This window comes from Podarcis tiliguerta (assembly GCF_965153285.1).
Source record: "Podarcis tiliguerta genome assembly, chromosome: 2".
Taxonomy (NCBI): domain Eukaryota; kingdom Metazoa; phylum Chordata; class Lepidosauria; order Squamata; family Lacertidae; genus Podarcis; species Podarcis tiliguerta.
The window spans coordinates 105,688,181-105,705,081 of record NC_139535.1 but is presented as its reverse complement, the minus strand read 5'-3'; the positions used below and the strand labels follow the sequence as shown (position 1 = coordinate 105,705,081).

The 16,901-nt window shown below is 43.9% G+C and overlaps 1 protein-coding gene across 3 annotated transcripts in view; it reads right to left on the bottom strand.

Moving 5' to 3' along the window:
• CA10 (carbonic anhydrase 10) overlaps window positions 1-16,901 on the bottom strand; it is a 359,415-nt gene that overhangs the window by 195,527 nt on the left and 146,987 nt on the right. For all 3 annotated transcript variants that reach the window (XM_083427918.1, XM_083427919.1, XM_083427920.1), the window contains exon 4: window positions 12,052-12,194. In XM_083427918.1, the coding sequence (XP_083284044.1) occupies window positions 12,052-12,194 (143 nt within the window). The remainder of the gene's footprint in view (window positions 1-12,051; window positions 12,195-16,901) is intronic.

The following is a 16,901-nucleotide window of genomic DNA, read 5'->3' as shown; positions in this document are numbered from 1 at the left end:
ATCACAAACAAACAACCACACCCTAGGCCAACCCCAACCTCTCTCACGACCAAAGAAACACAAGTGAACAGCACAAGCAACGCTGACACCAAACCCTACAACACCAAACCCTACATACATTAGGCATAACAGAAACATCACCACCCAACCCCACCACCACCCATCTTCCCTCCCTCCACCCCCCTTTTTTTCTTCTCCCCCTAATGTCTCAACAAATGAAAAGGATTTGTAAAAATGTTACATGGAAAAAAATATGAGAGACATTACACTTACTTTTGTAAAACAAGAAAATCTTTAATTAAAAAAAAAGAAGAAGAAGCCGGGGGTGGGGTGGGGTGGGGGGAGCAGAACATCTGTGGTTGCATGCTGCAGTCCCACAAGAAGAGGACTTTCTGACCATCTCTGGACATTCTGTTTGTTGTTGTTGTTGTTGTTATCTGTGAAGGCTTCTCTGGGGGACTTTCCCACCAACCTCATCCAGCCCCCACCTTCCTGCCTCCTTCCATCAGCCTGTTCCTCTTCCTTAAATCCCAGAGTTGCCCCTTGTAGAGCTCAGCAAGAAGCAGTAAGATGGGTAATGGGTGGGTGGAATAGAATGAGTTGGCCTGCCTGACATTGGCTAGGGTTTCATTTACTGGTGGTCTACTTAACCTTCTGCCCAGCTGGTTGTTAAGTGCCAGTTTTGCTGCAGAAAGAAATATCGCCATGGTAACTTGAAATATGGATGAAGGCCTCCTGAGTGACTGGAAGCAAGCTTTGAGGGTCTTGCTTCAAATCAGAGACCATCAAGTTAAAACTGCAACGACAGATTGTTGTTCAAGACCCTGGTTAATAAGCCAACATTAAGCCATAGAGACTTTCTGGTCAACTGAATTCTTTATGGACAAAGATATGCAGGGAAGATTGTTATAATGAAGCCACGTGATAGGCAGGAGGACTGACAAGTTTCCTTTTAACCCTATCTTTATCAGAAGCTTCTTTTTTCCCAAAACTAACAGAGGAGCTGGGAAGTCTTCCACACAAAAATTCAGCACTCTGTATAGTATTAAGTATTAATTAGACACTGGAAGGAATCAAATGTTAATTTCACAGAACCACAGCTTTTCAGCGGAATAGAACATTTTAAATTGGATACTATTCCACAGCTTCCCAAAAGCACACACACATCTTGGCGTCCCTTCCAAAGTTTATGTTCTGTGACAGCTTTGGCTTCGTTTCATGTAGCGTTGCTGGCAGAACATGATGCTTTTACATATCCAACACCACACAATACAGACATCAATATGCACTATGGGTAAGCAGTCGCGGTGTTAACATTCAGCTAGGTTATCTTGTGGGTACACATAAGATGTAGCTATGCGCAAGCTATGTCAAATCTTGGATTGCTAGCTCACTCGACATGGGGCTATGTCTGCAAGCTTCAGCTAATGCAGAACCCCACAGCTCAACTCTAGCTCATTTGCCCTGGTTTCCTGTGAGCTTCAGTAATCATATTATTGTCATTATTATGAGGAGAGGTTGTAGGAGCTAGGTATGTTGAGCTTGGAAAAGGGGAGAAAATCTCAAGGGCTGTCACATGGGAGCAAGCTTGTTTTCTCCTGCTCTGGAGGACCTGAACCAATGGCTTCAAATTTCAAGAAAGGAGATTCTGATTAAACAGCAGGGAGGACTTTCTGACAGTAAGAGCTGTTCAACAGTGCAATGGTTTCCCTCAGGAGGTTGTGGACTCTCCATCAGAGGTTTTAAGCAGAGGTTGGATGGCTGTCTATCATGGGTGCTTTAGTTGAAATTCCTGCATTGCAGGGGGAGACCTAGATGACTCCATCATTTTATGACTCTATGTCTGTCCTAGAGTCTGTGCTGATGTGCTCTGCTGAAGCTATGCTTTGATATAACCTGGTGAAGTAACCAAGATGAATTAAACTGATTTAAAAAGAAAATTCGATTTAAGAAAGATCTAGACTATAGGAATGGCATACTGAAGATGAAGAGGTAAAATCGGTAACGATACACTGGGCTAAAGACGTTGGTTATAATATACGGTTAGAAGAATGGGAGAGGTTATGGAAGGAAGGTATCAATTTTACTGCATGCAGTCTGCTTAAAGAAAATGTCATGGAAATGATGTATAGGAAGTATTTAACACCATTTAAACTGGCCAAAATGTATAGAACAAAAAATGGCTGTTGGAAATGTAAGGAAAAGGAGGGTACTTTTTGCCACATGTGGTGGACATGTAAAGAGGTAAAAGCTTTCTGGGAGATGATATATAACAAGTTAAAGAAAATGTTTAAAAACACTTTTGTTAAAAAAACCAGAAGCTTTTTGTAATGGTTCTAGGGGTTGCTCGTGCGTAAGCCGGTGCAAACATCTGGCTGGATTGCCTGAGTGAACCTTTTCTGTCCGGACAGCCACTCACCTGTGGCTGTCTCAATCGCTGGCAGAATCCGTCAGTGGGCGTTTCTTAAACTTCTTCCAGCAAAGAAGCTCTTTGACGCCTAGTCTCCTCCTACTCTCTCTGCGCGAAAGACTTCTGCACAAGGAGGGCGTAGGCAGCGGAGGACCTCTACTCTCCCCGCTGGTCCCCGGCAAGGAGTCATGAGACCGCCTCGCCGCTTCCCCCATCTGCCCCCCTTTTCCACTGGTGCTACGCTGATTCTCTTCCCCAGAAGATGGGCTGCCTCTCCCAATCCCGGGACGCTCTCCGGAATCCCTCTGGATTTTGCTCTCTCCCTCCGGCACTGATGGCAGTTCCCTGACACTTTTCTTACTGGATATACTGTAGCAGGAAAAGAGATACTGAGACAAGATGAAAAATTGTTCTTATATGCAACGTCTGCAGCAAGAATGTTATTAGCTCAGAAATGGAAACAGCATGAAGTACCAACAAAAGAAGACTGGCAGATGAAATTGATGGACTTTGCAGAACTGGCGAAACTGACGGGGAGAATCCGGAACCAGCAAGATCAAGTACTGTCTTCCCAAAAGACTGGAACAAATTTATATTATATTTGAAAGACAACTGTAAGCAATTAATACCATTAGCAGGGTTATCTGAAGATTTGTGAGATGAATTAGTTACCTATTCTGTTTGAGTAATCTAATATTTTAAGTAATGATATAACAAGAATAGGAAAGGAAGTGAAATGCAAAAATGGAAAATTTAATTTTGTAAACCATTAGGCGGGAAGGAGGGAAGTTGTTTAGGCTTGGTTGAGCCAAGAGATTTAATAAGAGGATACAATGTTATATATTGTGATTACAGTGTTATCTCGGGTTCAGTACTTAATTCGTTCCGGAGGTCCGTTCTTAACCTGAAACTGTTCTTAACCTGAAGCACCATTTTAGCTAATGGGCCCTCCTGCTGCTGCTGCGCCACTGGAGCACGATTTCTGATCTCATCCTGAAGCAAAGTTCTACCACTGTATATGTAAAATTAATAAAAATCATTTAAAAAGAAGATTTAGACTACACGATGAAAAAGATGTGTCTATTGTTTCTATCTGTCCTCATTGTTAACCATGACAAACAAGAGGGATTTTACAAAATCTACAGTATTGCTGTTTGTCAAACAAAGTGACAAAGAAAACAAAGCAGCAAAGCAGACAGTGGTACACATACAGGGATGAATAAACGATAGGAACACCATGGGTAAATTTCAGATTGCAAAGGATGCCGTCTAGATTACGCACCCATCCCACTGGAAGCAAAGGGGCTTGAGTGCTTTTCTGTACGCTCCTCCCATTGATCTCAATAGAATTTAAGCAGGCGTGACTTTCTCTGGATTATGTCAAAGATGGGAGGAAGCCTTATTAGGGAACATCTGTTCTCTTCCTGCAGTTATTCACATCTTGTTAGGCCCACCAAGAAGCTACCATGGTTTGACAGGAAAATCCTCTAACATCACAATGTTATGCTGGACCTGCTCAGAATATTTACTTCGAAGTTAGACCCAGTGCACCAAGTGATGATTATGTCCAAATAGGATTGCAGCTCAAGATTATTTAAGTGTCTATTGAAAGTCACTTGAGTGATAAGCAATCATTATTGCACATACCATTTTGGTGTTCCCCAAAGACTGGATTAGGAGTATAAGACTTAAGTTTAATAAAGTACTGTATTTTTCTGTGTATAAGACTATATCCCCCCCCCCAATTTTTAAAGTTTAAAATTGGGGGTCGTCTTACACACAGAATGTAGCCATTATTTATTTCTTAATTTTGGGCTCAAAAAATAGGCGCCATCTTATACACGGGGGCGTCTTATACACGAAAAAATGCGGTAATTATTAAAACATGTTTACTTCCTGTGTCTGTAGGTGGAATATTTGGAGAAAGAGGAGTCACAGTACTGTATAGAATTATACTGACCTGTTGGGTGCTGAGTTATAGTTATTAGTGATGTTCTAGCTCAGGGTTTCCTAAACTTGGATTTCCAGGTGTTTTTGCACTACAACTCCCATCATCCCTAGCAGGCAGAATCAATGCTCAAGGATGATAAGAATTGTAGTCCAAAACCAGCTATAGATCAAAGTTTGGTTTGGGAAATGCTGTTTTAGCTGAAGGTATAGAAGAAGAAGAAGAAGAAGAAGAAGAGGAGGAGGAGGAGGAGGAGTTTGGATTTGAGATAATAATAATAATAATAATAATAATAATAATAATAATAATAATAATAATATATTATTTATACCCCGCCAATCTGGCTGGGCTTCCCCAGCCACTCTGGGCAGCTTCCAAAAGAATATTAAAATACTGTGATACATCAAACATTAAAAGCTTCCCTAAACATATCCCGCTTTATCACTACCCAAAGGAGTCTCAAAGCGGCTAACAATCTCCTTTCCCTTCCTCCCCCACAACAAACACTCTGTGAGGTGAGTGGGGCTGAGAGACTTCAAAGAAGTGTGACTAGCCCAAGGTCACCCAGCAGCTGCATGTGGAGGAGCAGGGAATCGAACCCGGTTCACCAGATTACGAGACTACCACTCTTAACCACTACACCACACTGGCTCTCAACCAGCTTTCCCCAACCTCTAACCAACTGAGCTGTTACCTTCCAGATGTTTTGGATTACATCTCCCATCATTCCTAGCTGGGGTTGATGGGAACAGTAGTCCAAAAAATCTGGAAGGCATCAGGTTGGGGAAGACCGACTTAAAAATAATAATTTAAACAAAACTTTATTTTCCAATAGACATGCTATTAGCAAAAGGTTGATTGCCTGGAGCCCCTATGAATAATAGTTAAGTTGCAGCATGAATTTATTATTTGCATCTTTATTTGTTAAACTTTCAGACGTTTGTATCAAACTTAATAACTTTCCAAACACTATACATCAAAGCTTCAGATTATTAAGCCCTCTGAAAATCAATCACAAATCAGTTTTCAGATGACACTGATGTCTTATTGCTATTCATTCCTCCTGGACCATTTCTAGCAGTTCATTTTATATTCCCGCAGTGTTGAAATATGGCTCGTGCCAGTATCTGTCCTTTTAGTAATCACCAAAGCATAGCTTGGCAGTTGTCATAAATTACACTCTCGAAGAAAAAAAAAATGCCAGTAATACTCTGAATTGATTGAACAGCATGGAATCAAAACTAGCTGTCAGAGAATCCATTTGACCGATCTCTCCCTCTATCCTTCTCCCTTCTTTTAAGTCAGAAGACTTCTAGTATTGCAATTATTTTGTGCCAACATATGCTGGATGAACCAATTATTTATAAAAGCATTATTTTAAATGACTCTGCAATTGCAATTTTTTGAATGTGCTCTTTCAAAAGAAAGCTATAAAGGATACAATTGAATAATTTTCATTTACCCACACAGCATTACGGAGTTTAAATAATAGCCTGTGGCCAGTGCAAACTGATTTATTCAGCCTCAAAACATCCACATCAGGTGGAATGGCTCTTTGTGATGGCAGAAAAAGAAGACACCATTTCAATCAAACTACAGGTGCCTTCCAAACATACGTGAAGCCAAAGGCTGGATTATTCATTATGCTAAGAAAGGCTCACAGCAATGGCTGGGAGCTTAGGCCCATTTGGCTCCTTGGGTCTCATTAAAATAGTCTCCACTCAAGACTGTTCTCTTGTCCCACGAGTGGGAAGCAGTGGTCATTTTCCCAGCTGGAGGGGAAAATAATGGTATGATTAGAATGGGCAGCAGAACTAGTAAAGACTGTTCTGTAGAGCAGAAGGTTTCGGGAACGGGGCAGACTGTGGCAAGAAGAGTGAGACATGCAGGTGCAGCCAAGCCCACTCTCATATAAGGATACTAGCGGATGAGACAGCAGTCCTTGAGAGACAGATATACGGGGTCCAAAGGTGAAGACCTAAAGCCCTAGTGGGTGAGGTTGGCATGGGCATCCTAGAATACGCTGAGACTCCTCTGCCATAAACTCAGCTCCACGACATGCCCAAGTTCCATGACAGACAGGCTGATGTAGAAATAATTCCCTGAGCAGGGATGAGAAAATGTGACTGGACTGCACCATCATTGCTTATTGGCTGTGATAACTGGGCGTACTCCTTATAATAGGGATGGGGGTGGCGCTGTGGGTTAAACCACAGAGCCTAGGACTTGCTGATCAGAAGGTCAGCGGTTCGAATCCCCGCAACGGGGTGAGCTCCCGTTGCTTGGTCCCTGCTCCTGCCAACCTAGCAGTTCGAAAGCATGTCATAGTGCAAATAGATAAATAGGTACCGCTCCAGCGGGAAGGTAAACGGCGTTTCCGTGCGCTGCTCTGGTTTGCCAGAAGCGGCTTAGTCATGCTGGCCACATGACCCAGAAGCTGTACGCCGGCTCCCTTGGCCAGTAAAGCAAGATGAGTGCCGCAACCCCAGAGTTGGCCACGACTGGACCTGATGGTCAGGGGTCCCTTTACCTTTACCTTTACCCTTTACTCCTTATAATGAAATGGGGGGGGGATGTTTAAAATAACTTTTGTAAAAGAACCAGAAGCCTTTTCTATTAGGAATTATAGGTATTGACATTCCAAAGGAACGGAAAAGACTTTTTATGCATGTGACAACAGCAGCAAGGATGCTACTAGCCCAGGGATGGAAAGAAGAAAAAGTCCCTACCAGAGAGGAATGGCAAACTAAGCTGTTAAACTATGCTGAAACAGCAAAAGTGACTGGAAAATCCAAAACACTAAATGCATTAATTGACTTTTATTGCCATTGCCACATTGTGCTATCACAGTGTACCGGTGCAGTTCCAACTCCAGGAAAACTTATAGGTTAAATATTATGTGATATAAGGCATTTTGAAAAAGTGGATAATGCTAAATTACCCATAAATATGACTTCGGGAATCAGTTAGGAACATTGATCCATCTAGTTCGATATTATCTGTGCTGACTAGCCAAGGCTCTCCAGGATTTCAGGAAGTCTTTCCCAGTTATACCTGGAGTTGTCGGGGTCTGAATTGGAGATATTTTGCATGCAATGTGCTCAGACCAATGATCTGACTTGCTATACAGCATGTTTCTAAGCCTAATGCACAATTAAAGCATATAATAAACACACCTAATGCTATAGTAAAGTAGAGACACCACCTTGCCAACAAAGGTCCGTATAGCAAAAGCTATGGTTTTCCCAGTAGTGATGTATGGAAGTGAGAGCTGGACCATAAAGAAGGCTGATTGCTGAAGAATTGATGCTTTTGAATTATGGTGCTGGAGGAGACTCTTGAGAATCCCACGGACTGCAAGAAGATCAAACCTATCCATTCCTAAGGAAATCAGCCCTGAGCACTCACTGGAAGGACAGATCCTGAAGCTGAGGCTCCAATACTTTGGCCACCTCATGAGAAGAGAAGACTCCCTGGAAAAGACCCTGATGCTGGGAAAGATAGAGGGCACAAGGAGAAGGGGACGACAGAGGACGAGATGGTTGGATAGTGTTCTCGAAGCTACCAACATGAGTTTGACCAACCTGTGGGAGGCAGTGGAAGACAGAAGTGCCTGGTGTGCTCTGGCCCATGGGGTCACGAAGAGTCAGACACAACTAAACAACTAAACAACAACAAACAACAATGTTATAGGTACTGTCCCTGAGCAGGGGCCCAGCAATATGAGCAATAGGATTCAAACTGCAAAGAGCATATCTAGTAATCCAGAAGTAGGCTTTATGTCTTCTATAGGACACCAGGCTGACAACTTTTCCTTAATGCAATTTTCACTCCCTATGAGTGAACTAAATGAACAAATTGGCAGCAATTTTAGTGTTTTTAAAAGAAAGTGCTATCTCAGGCACTTAAGTCATTTTGGGCATAAGGAGCTGCGATGTTCGTTGTCTGATTGACATGGGCCTGTACTCGCCTCTTAATAAATTCTTTTGTTTTGCTCCAGTGGTGCTTGTGTGTTGTGAGCATCAAGGGGGAAATGCAAAAAGCAGGATTATTTTTCTTTTGCTTGTTTGTGAAGAACAAGAGGATGCACTGCGTAAATTAATGAGAGCCTGAATTTTCGATTAGAAGGGAGAGTTTATCTGCAAATGGGCTTCTTGTTGATTTCTTTTTAAATACATATAATCAAAAGACAAAGGCAGCCTTATTATGAGAAAATTGCAGCATGTGGGGTTTCTTCCGATACTTGCATTCCTTCTGGGGCAATTCATCTGCATGTAAACTCATTAAGTATCTCAAGCTGATATTTCAGTTCTAGGAATCCAATTAGGTGTTCTAGTGACACACTGTCTCGAGGAGCTGGAGAGGCTCTTTGTAATAAAAAGGAAGCTATAGAGTAAATAATGGAGGGATGATTCCATGACATCATCTGAAATGCTTGCAGGTTGATGCTACAAGGGGGGAAATCCCAAACGCTGCACCTGTTTTCTCATTCCCCACTCCCTATTGTTGTGTATTAAAGCATTCCACCAGCTCAGAGACTGGGGACCTTGCCAAGGGACACCGTGGTGCCTGTGGGCACTGGGTGGTGATCCCTACTATAAGTTAGATCAGTGGTTTTCAGCTAGTGCACCACGGCAGCCTGTGGCACCTTGAATGACAATCAAGTAAGCTGCAGGCAGCACCAGCTGCCCTCCCTCCCTCCTCCCTCCCTCCTTCCTTCCTTCCTTTCTTCCTTCCCTCCCTCCCCTCTTGCCCTCTTGCATCTCAGCCTATTGGAGGCTCGCAAGCCTATTTGTTGCAGCGGCCCTGGCTACAAGCTCCCCAGGTGAACGGTGCCTCTGCGGTTGGCCAGGGGCATAAGAGCCAACTCCGAGGTGCCAAGGGGTCTTTGCCCACCAATAAAGTATTTGAGGGGGCGCCACCAAGTTGATGGGCATTGCCATTCCAATGGTGTGCATGCACATCATCATGCAATCAATTATGTGGGTGGGGCTTACCTGCTCCCCCTATTTTATTCAGGTTGGCACCCCTGGCCAGGGGGCTCTGATTGCCAGGAGCTAAGGTGGCCTCAGAGAAAGCAAGCAAGCAAGCAAGCAAGCAAGCGGCTGAGGGAGCCCAGCCCTTGCTGTTGGGAACAGGCAGACAAGTGGGAGGTCAGGCAGTGACTTAAAGAGCAGTTACATACAGCTTATATTTCCTTCAGGTCCCCTTTCCCCCTCCCCAGGAATCCAGCCTCATGAGTTTGTACATGTAAGTTTACACCCTTGAGCATGAACAAAGATTCCTGTTTCTGTACTCTTATCTTGGGGTAAAAAGGTCACCCAACTATAGGAGTACTCCGGGCGCCATCCCCGGGCGCAGGGGCTGACAGGCCCGTCTTGCAAGGTCTGTGTGTCAGCATGGTCAGGATAGTTATAACCGATAAGATAAGACCCAGATCTGCCATCCCGTCTCCACTTGGAACTGACAACGCCATCCATTAAGCCTTCATGGACTGATAAAGGAGAAGGCTTCGTTTATACAGCTGGGTTTGTGTTATACAGCTCAAGCTAATGGATTTTAGCCAATGGATCCTTGAAGAAAAAATTTGGGAATTTGGGGGCCCGGTTCGGGTGACTGCACAGCCACATTGGGTAACCTGTTCCTTCAACACAAAGCACATTTCCCATAGGGGAGCTGCAGAAACAATGAAGTTGGTCAAGAGAGCCATGGACTCAAAAATGTTGAAAACCTCCAGGCTATAGCTTTTGCTAAGACACTGCATTAAGCCTCTCTTGACATTAAACAGAAAAGCCATTTCTTCTAATCAGCAAGTTGTATATGGGCACATGATCCATTCACCTGGAGGTATGAAATGGGGTAGTTGATGATGCAGAATAAAGCAGAGGTGTGTCCTACCCATAGAGTTCGGATAATGCTTAAAGAGCCACTTCAGCTTGGCCATTGACTTTCCTACAATAGGCAAAAGACGTGCTCGACTTGCTTCTAAGAGCACAAGAAGTGACCTTCCAAGCGACCTTAGCTACCTCATCTTAAGAATGCAGCAGCAGCAAAGTGAAAACCCCTTCCACAACATGAGGAATTCCAAGTCTCCTTTGGGTGCCCCATTATAGGATGCAACAAAGCCAATGCTTAAAAACTGATCCACGCAGAGATATTCATTGGGTCCAACCACTCAATGACTTGCCACCAAACGGAATACATGAAGTGCTTTAATTGAAAAGCATGAGGCAAAAGGTGTTGTCAGGCGATGTGAGAGTGATGCATGGTGCTGTTCATTGGATCTGTGGTGATCGTTGCACAAGTAGAAGTCATTACTCGATGATACAGCAATCAGCAATGATGTAAAAATGTAAAAGCTTCCCTCAAGTCAGTGATAGCCAAACTTGGCCTTCCAACTGTTTTGGGACTACAATTCCCACCATCCCTGACCACTGGTCCTGTTAGCTAGGGATGATGGGAGCTGTAGTTCCAAAACAGCTGGAGGGCCAAGTTTGGCCATCACTGTCTTAAGTTGTTCTTAAATGGGATCTACTGAACTTTTGAGCAGAAATTGGGAACTTTCCTCAGTCCTCCCAAACATACTGGTGTGTTGTTGTTGTTTTATGGCTATCCATAGACACAATGAGATACTAGCTAATCAGGGATCATATAACGAATAAAAGTACGCCACACCACTATAAAGGCAGTCAGACTGGCTTCACACTTGTGGGGGAGAGGGAATGTTGCCTGTTGCCAAGTGAATGCAGGGGTTCCTACACCTCTGAGAGTAAGCAATGAAACCAACATAGTATGATTCAGAGAGGGAGAGGATGCACCCCCAAGGTAACTGAACACATACCAACTATCTTTCTGCAATTGCTGCAAAGCCCACCCTTTTAGCACAGCAAACAAAAGAGAGTGCATCACCTGGTAGCCTAGGCGATACAGGAAGTGCTTCCTCTCGCAACACACACACACATGTCTCTTGCACTTTGCTCTTCTTTGCTGTCCCTCTGTGCAACCATCACTGGTAGTGGATCTCCTTTGGCCACAAAGAGGCAACAAACTCAGCGAGGGGACTTCACTTCAGAGCTATCCCCAATTCATTAAAGGTTTTAGAACATGGAGAAAAATGCAAGGGTCAGAATTCTCTGCTAGTAGCCTACACTGTTAAAACTTTATGAAGCATACCAACAAGACCAGGCACCTCTGAGTACAACACTTAAACAACATTAATAAGACTAAAGTTAGAACTCATCTTATGCAGAAGTCTCCAAATATTAAGAACGATTTCCCTGTATTAAGAATACTTCACAAGGCACATTAAAGCACGTCATCAGAAAGATATATGCAGCACAACATAAGTGTATGTGGTTTTGAAAATGGGAAGGATAAAGTGTACAGCAGCTGCTTCCTTCTGGGAAAACCCAGTATTAACCACTGAATCAGCACAAATGCCAATGTTTTCTCTGGAATGACGTTTGCTCCAATTTATCACTAAAGAGCAGGATTTCTGGGGGAAAGCAGTGGGGCAAAGGCAAAACTGCTTGGCCCCGTGCTTTCTAGGTATGGGACAAGCGCAGGTCTGGCTGAGCCCCAAGTTCGAGATCCCATCTGATGGTGAAAGCATTGTCATATATTTGGAAAGATGCCAATGTGAAACAGCTGTTGCCATTTTTTTCAAGAGCGGAATTCATGGCTGGAATCTTACCTTTCTGCCCCCTGTGTTGATGCGAAGAGGGGTGAGGAAGGGGTCGAAGATCATATGGCTGGTTTCTATGTTGACCGGTGATTGCCTTTTCCCAACAGAACAAAGATTCCAGGCGGAATTCACCAAGCCCCAAAATGAAGGAACTGTAACGAAAGAAAAGGGAAGGAAGTTTAAAGAAGAGGTTCTGGGAAGAGGGCAGAGGAACTCAATGCAAGCACTACTGATATTGTGCATCCCATACGAACAATCACTGTGAAAAGTTAAAATAAGGAAGGATCAAAAATTAATACAGTGGTACCTCGGGTTACAGACGCTTCAGGTTACAGACGCTTCAGGTTTCAGACTCTGCTAGCCCAGAAATAGTACCTCAGGTTAAGAACTTTGCTTCAGGATGAGAACAGAAATTGCGTGGGGGTGGCGCAGCGGCAGTGGGAGGCCCCATTACCTAAAGTGGTGCTTCAGGTTAAGAACAGTTTCAGGTTAAGAATGGGCCTCCAGAACGAATTAAGTTCTTAACCCGAGGTACCGCTGTAGAATCTTTTAAAGAAGCCAAGAGGTGCAATCTGAACCTCCAATCCTCCACACTAGAGGGTGCTTGGATGGGGTGGGCCTCTGCCACTGAGGAAGCTCCACTGTCAGCGGAAACGTCCGGCCTGTGAGGAGCCCACCAATGTACCCAAGCAAATGGTTGGCAGGCAGAAGTTATCACTGGTGCCATCATCACAGGGGGGCGGGTAGCTTGAACTAGATGTTTCAGGGGAAGGGATAGGGGTTGTTCAGCACAGAATCTGCTAGAGCGGCAATGGCTACAATGCTCCATCAAATCCCTCTGCCGCCAGCCAAGGGTTTGGCTGGCTCCCAATACTCAAGATCCTTCATTGTTTTCTCAAGTGGTGGTTGTTTCTCTCGCTTTCCTTTCCCGGGGTGCCTGTAACTACTACAGACACTGTGGTTATTTGCACTTTAGAAAGCAGGGAACTGCAGAGACCTCTTAGATAATCCCATGCGATTTTGCAGAATGTATCCCTCCCCCCCCCCCCAAAGAAAAAGGAACCAGTCCTTTTTGAAGGCAGCTCTGTTTAGGGAAGTTTTTAATGTTTGATCTTTTATTGTGTTTTTAATATCCTATTGGAACCTGCACAGAGTGGCTGGGGAGACCCGGCCTGATGGGCAGGGTATAAATATTATTATTATTATTATTATTATTATTATTATTATTATTATTATTATTCCGGTGCAGACAGTACAGTAGGCACACCCTGAAATAAATTTTAAAAAAAACTTAATGCTGTTTTGTTAGCTTCCTAAGTAACAGGTTGCCTTGTACACTTTGCACACCAGCCAGTGAAACAGCCATTACATGAAGCCTGGATAGCTTAGCTGGTTAGAGTGCGGTGCTAATAACACCAAGGTCGCAGGTTCGATCCCCATTTGGGACAAGCTGCATAGTCCTGCATTGCAGGGGGTTGGACTAGATGATCCTAAGGGTCCCTTCCAACCCTACAATTCTATGATTCTGTGTTCAGAAAGAGGTCTCCTCATGACTGTGGCTGTAGCAATCAGCCCTGACAGGTAACATGCGCACGTATTCATCATTGTCAACATTGCCATGATGTCACTGAGGAGGCTGGAAGGGTGCTGGTCGCTATTATTTATTTCATAGATTTCTCTCTCTTTTCCAACTATAGTCCTCGTAGGGCAGGCTTCCTCAGCCTCGGCCCTCCCAATGTGTTGAGACTACAACTCCCAGCATCCCTGATCACTGGTCCTGCTAGCTAGGGATCATGGGAGTTGTATATCTGGAGGGCCGAGGCTGAGGAAGCCGGTCATAGGGGCTCATATTGATATGCATTCAATGATACACCTTTAAAAACACAAAAAATGGGGGAAAGCTGGGGCAGGGAGATCAGTAGGACGTGTGTAAGAACTTGCAGCTGATGCTTATTTCTACTGGACAATTGGTCTTACAAAGGTCCTGGTGGAAGAAGAGACTGTCTGGCTGAAATATTCATTTATTAGATTTGACAGCTGCCCTGACAGTCACCCTGAAGCTCTGCATAAGGTGGTTCCTGGTTTACCGGACCTATTATGCTCAGTCTCTGCAATAACCTCTTGAGGCTGCCATGCTGATTATTTGTATCTCCTCCTCAACTGTCATCTATGTGATCAGTGCCTGTGGTTGTAGAAGGGGCCTGAAGCTAACATTTCAGCTACAGAAGGCTACTTTCAAGCAAGAGCTTTGGCATAGTAGGCACAAACAACTTAGGACACGTTATGTCAAGCTAACCTTTGACATAGTCAAACGATAAATCCAACAGGGGGATTTTCAAAGGACAAGGGGCGGGAGGAAGGGTATTCTGCTGAGCCTTCAGTTTGCTGTGTGCATCTCCCCCACAGATAAATTCATCTGCTCCGTTCTTCCACTTGCACTCATAATGCCTGGAAATTTAATTTCCAGCTTCACTTCCTTTCCCTTGTGTTGCTGCGCTGAGCCTTCTGTCTCTCTCTCTTCCCTCCCGATGACAGAAGCAGCAGGTGAGCAGAGGGATTGTTGGGGTGTTTGCTGAAGCAGCAGAGATCCAACAAAGGTGGCTGTGTCACTAGCGCTGAACATCAGTCTGTGGCTTAAAGGATATCATTGATCTCATGGAAAAAGCTGGAGGTGTTAAAAATGACCGTGCAGATTTGCCACTCCCATGTCCTCAGACACGCTTCAAAGTGTTCATAAACTAATCTGAAAACATGTCTGATTATCATAGCTCAGGTCCAGTCCCCATCATCTTCAGTTAAAACGATTTCAAGCTGGCTTCTTAGATTTATGGGTTACCATCGTTTTCTAATTATGTGTTGGAAGCTGCCCTAATTTTACAAATGGAGGCAGAATATGCATTTTTAGACAAAGAGATGGGTTGCTCTACCAGGTGCTTTATTTATATTCACACAGTTAAACTTTTGCAATCCTAAGCAGGTAAGCAAAACAGGAGGTTGAATGGTGGCTGGGGATAGAGAAATCTGTCAGTTTCTATTTTTTCCAAGCTCAAGTTGAGTTCTCCACATTTCCACATCAGTTTGGAACTTTTTTTTTTTAAGAAGTCTGCATAAAAAAAATGCATTTTAGTGTGAAGTTCTCCTAATATAGGCATTTTTGCATAGCAATTTCCCCTAATATAATTAATTCTCAGTAACGTGCACATTTCCCCTCTCACACTTTAGGCCAGCATATGCATTTTTGGTACACTTTGCTTGGTTGGAAAACGGCCCTGCAATATTTGGGGAGTTTGGCAGGTGTGGTGGCAGCGCCAATCTGAGCTTTGCCCCTCCCACACTACCCATTACTGGTTAGATTCTCTCTCCCCCCCCCTTCCTCCCTGAGCAGGAAGTAGAGTGGGCAAGAAACTGGAAGATTGCCTATTTAGTTTATCATGCTAATGTTCAACACAGGAAATGGTAGCCCAGCAAATAATGTGACTGGATGGCAGTTCATACATTATTACAATGATACCTTGGTTCTCAAATGCCATGGTACTCAAACAACTTGGAACACAAACACTGCAAACCCGGAAGTAAGTGTTCCGGTTTGCAAACCTTTTTCAGAAGCCGAACGTGCTCCGTTTTGAGTGGTACACTTAGGATTTGAGTGCCACACTTCCGTTTTGAGTGTTATGCTGCGGTCTGTTTTTGCTATTTATGTTATGTTTTTGTTTTTGCGGCTCTTTTTGTTTTGTTTTTGTGACTGTGTGGAACCCAGTTCAGCTACTGCTTGCTTGATTGTGTGACTGCAGTACATTGTTTATTGCTTTCATTTTATGGCTCAATGGTCTTGTCAGATAGTAAGATTCATGTTAGATTGCAGTTCTGGGGGTTGTTTTTAAAAGTCTGAAACGGATTAATCCATTTTGTATTACTTTCTATGGGAAAGCGTGCCTTGGTTTTGGAATGCTTTGGTTTTGGAACAGACTTCCAGAACGGATTAAGTTTGAGAACCAAGGTGCCACTGTAAAGGTAAAAGGTAAAGGACCACTGGATGGTGAAGTCCAATGAAAGGTGATTATGGGCTGCAACGCTCATCTCGCTTTCAGGCCAAGGGAGCTGGCGTTTGTCCACAGACAGTTTTTGGGTCACGTGGTCAGCATGACTGAACCGCTTCTGGCACAACAGAACACCGTGATGTAAGACAGAGCACACGGAAACACTGTTTATCTTCCTGTCGCATTGGTACCTATTTATCTACTTGTACTGGCGTGCTTTTGAACTGCTAGGTTGGCAGGAGCTGGGACAGAACAACAGGAGCTCACCCCAGGGCTGGGATTCGAACCGCCAACCTTCTGATTGGCAAGCCCAAGAGGCTCAGTGGTTTAGACCACAGCACCACATATAAAGACAAATTTTCTTCCACATGAATGTGAATCTTCCACACAAAATACCAGCTGCGTGCCATCAGGCTAGATATTACTTATTCTACATGGCTTCAATCCCAGGCCCACTCAGTGCTTCTCATGCACTAACAAGCATATTCAGTCTAGACAGAGGCCCTCTGTAGACTATGAGTGGTTGGGATGCATTATGGATGCTTAGTATGATCTAGGCAGTCCGATTAAAAGCAATGTGACTCATGTTAGGTGCAATGAACTTCTTTCATCAGCTCCAATGGGCTGTGAAGTTCTTGTTTACTCATAAATAACTCTTACTGATTTCGTTGGGTTTTCCTCCCAAGTAGCTGTTCAGAGGCTTGCAGCTGAGGCCACAACTAGCCTTCAGCTGCATTTCAGTCAGCAAATTCCACCCAACGCTTTCAACACGCAGGTGACAGAGACAGGACCTTTCCCACTATATAGCACTAATGCAAAACA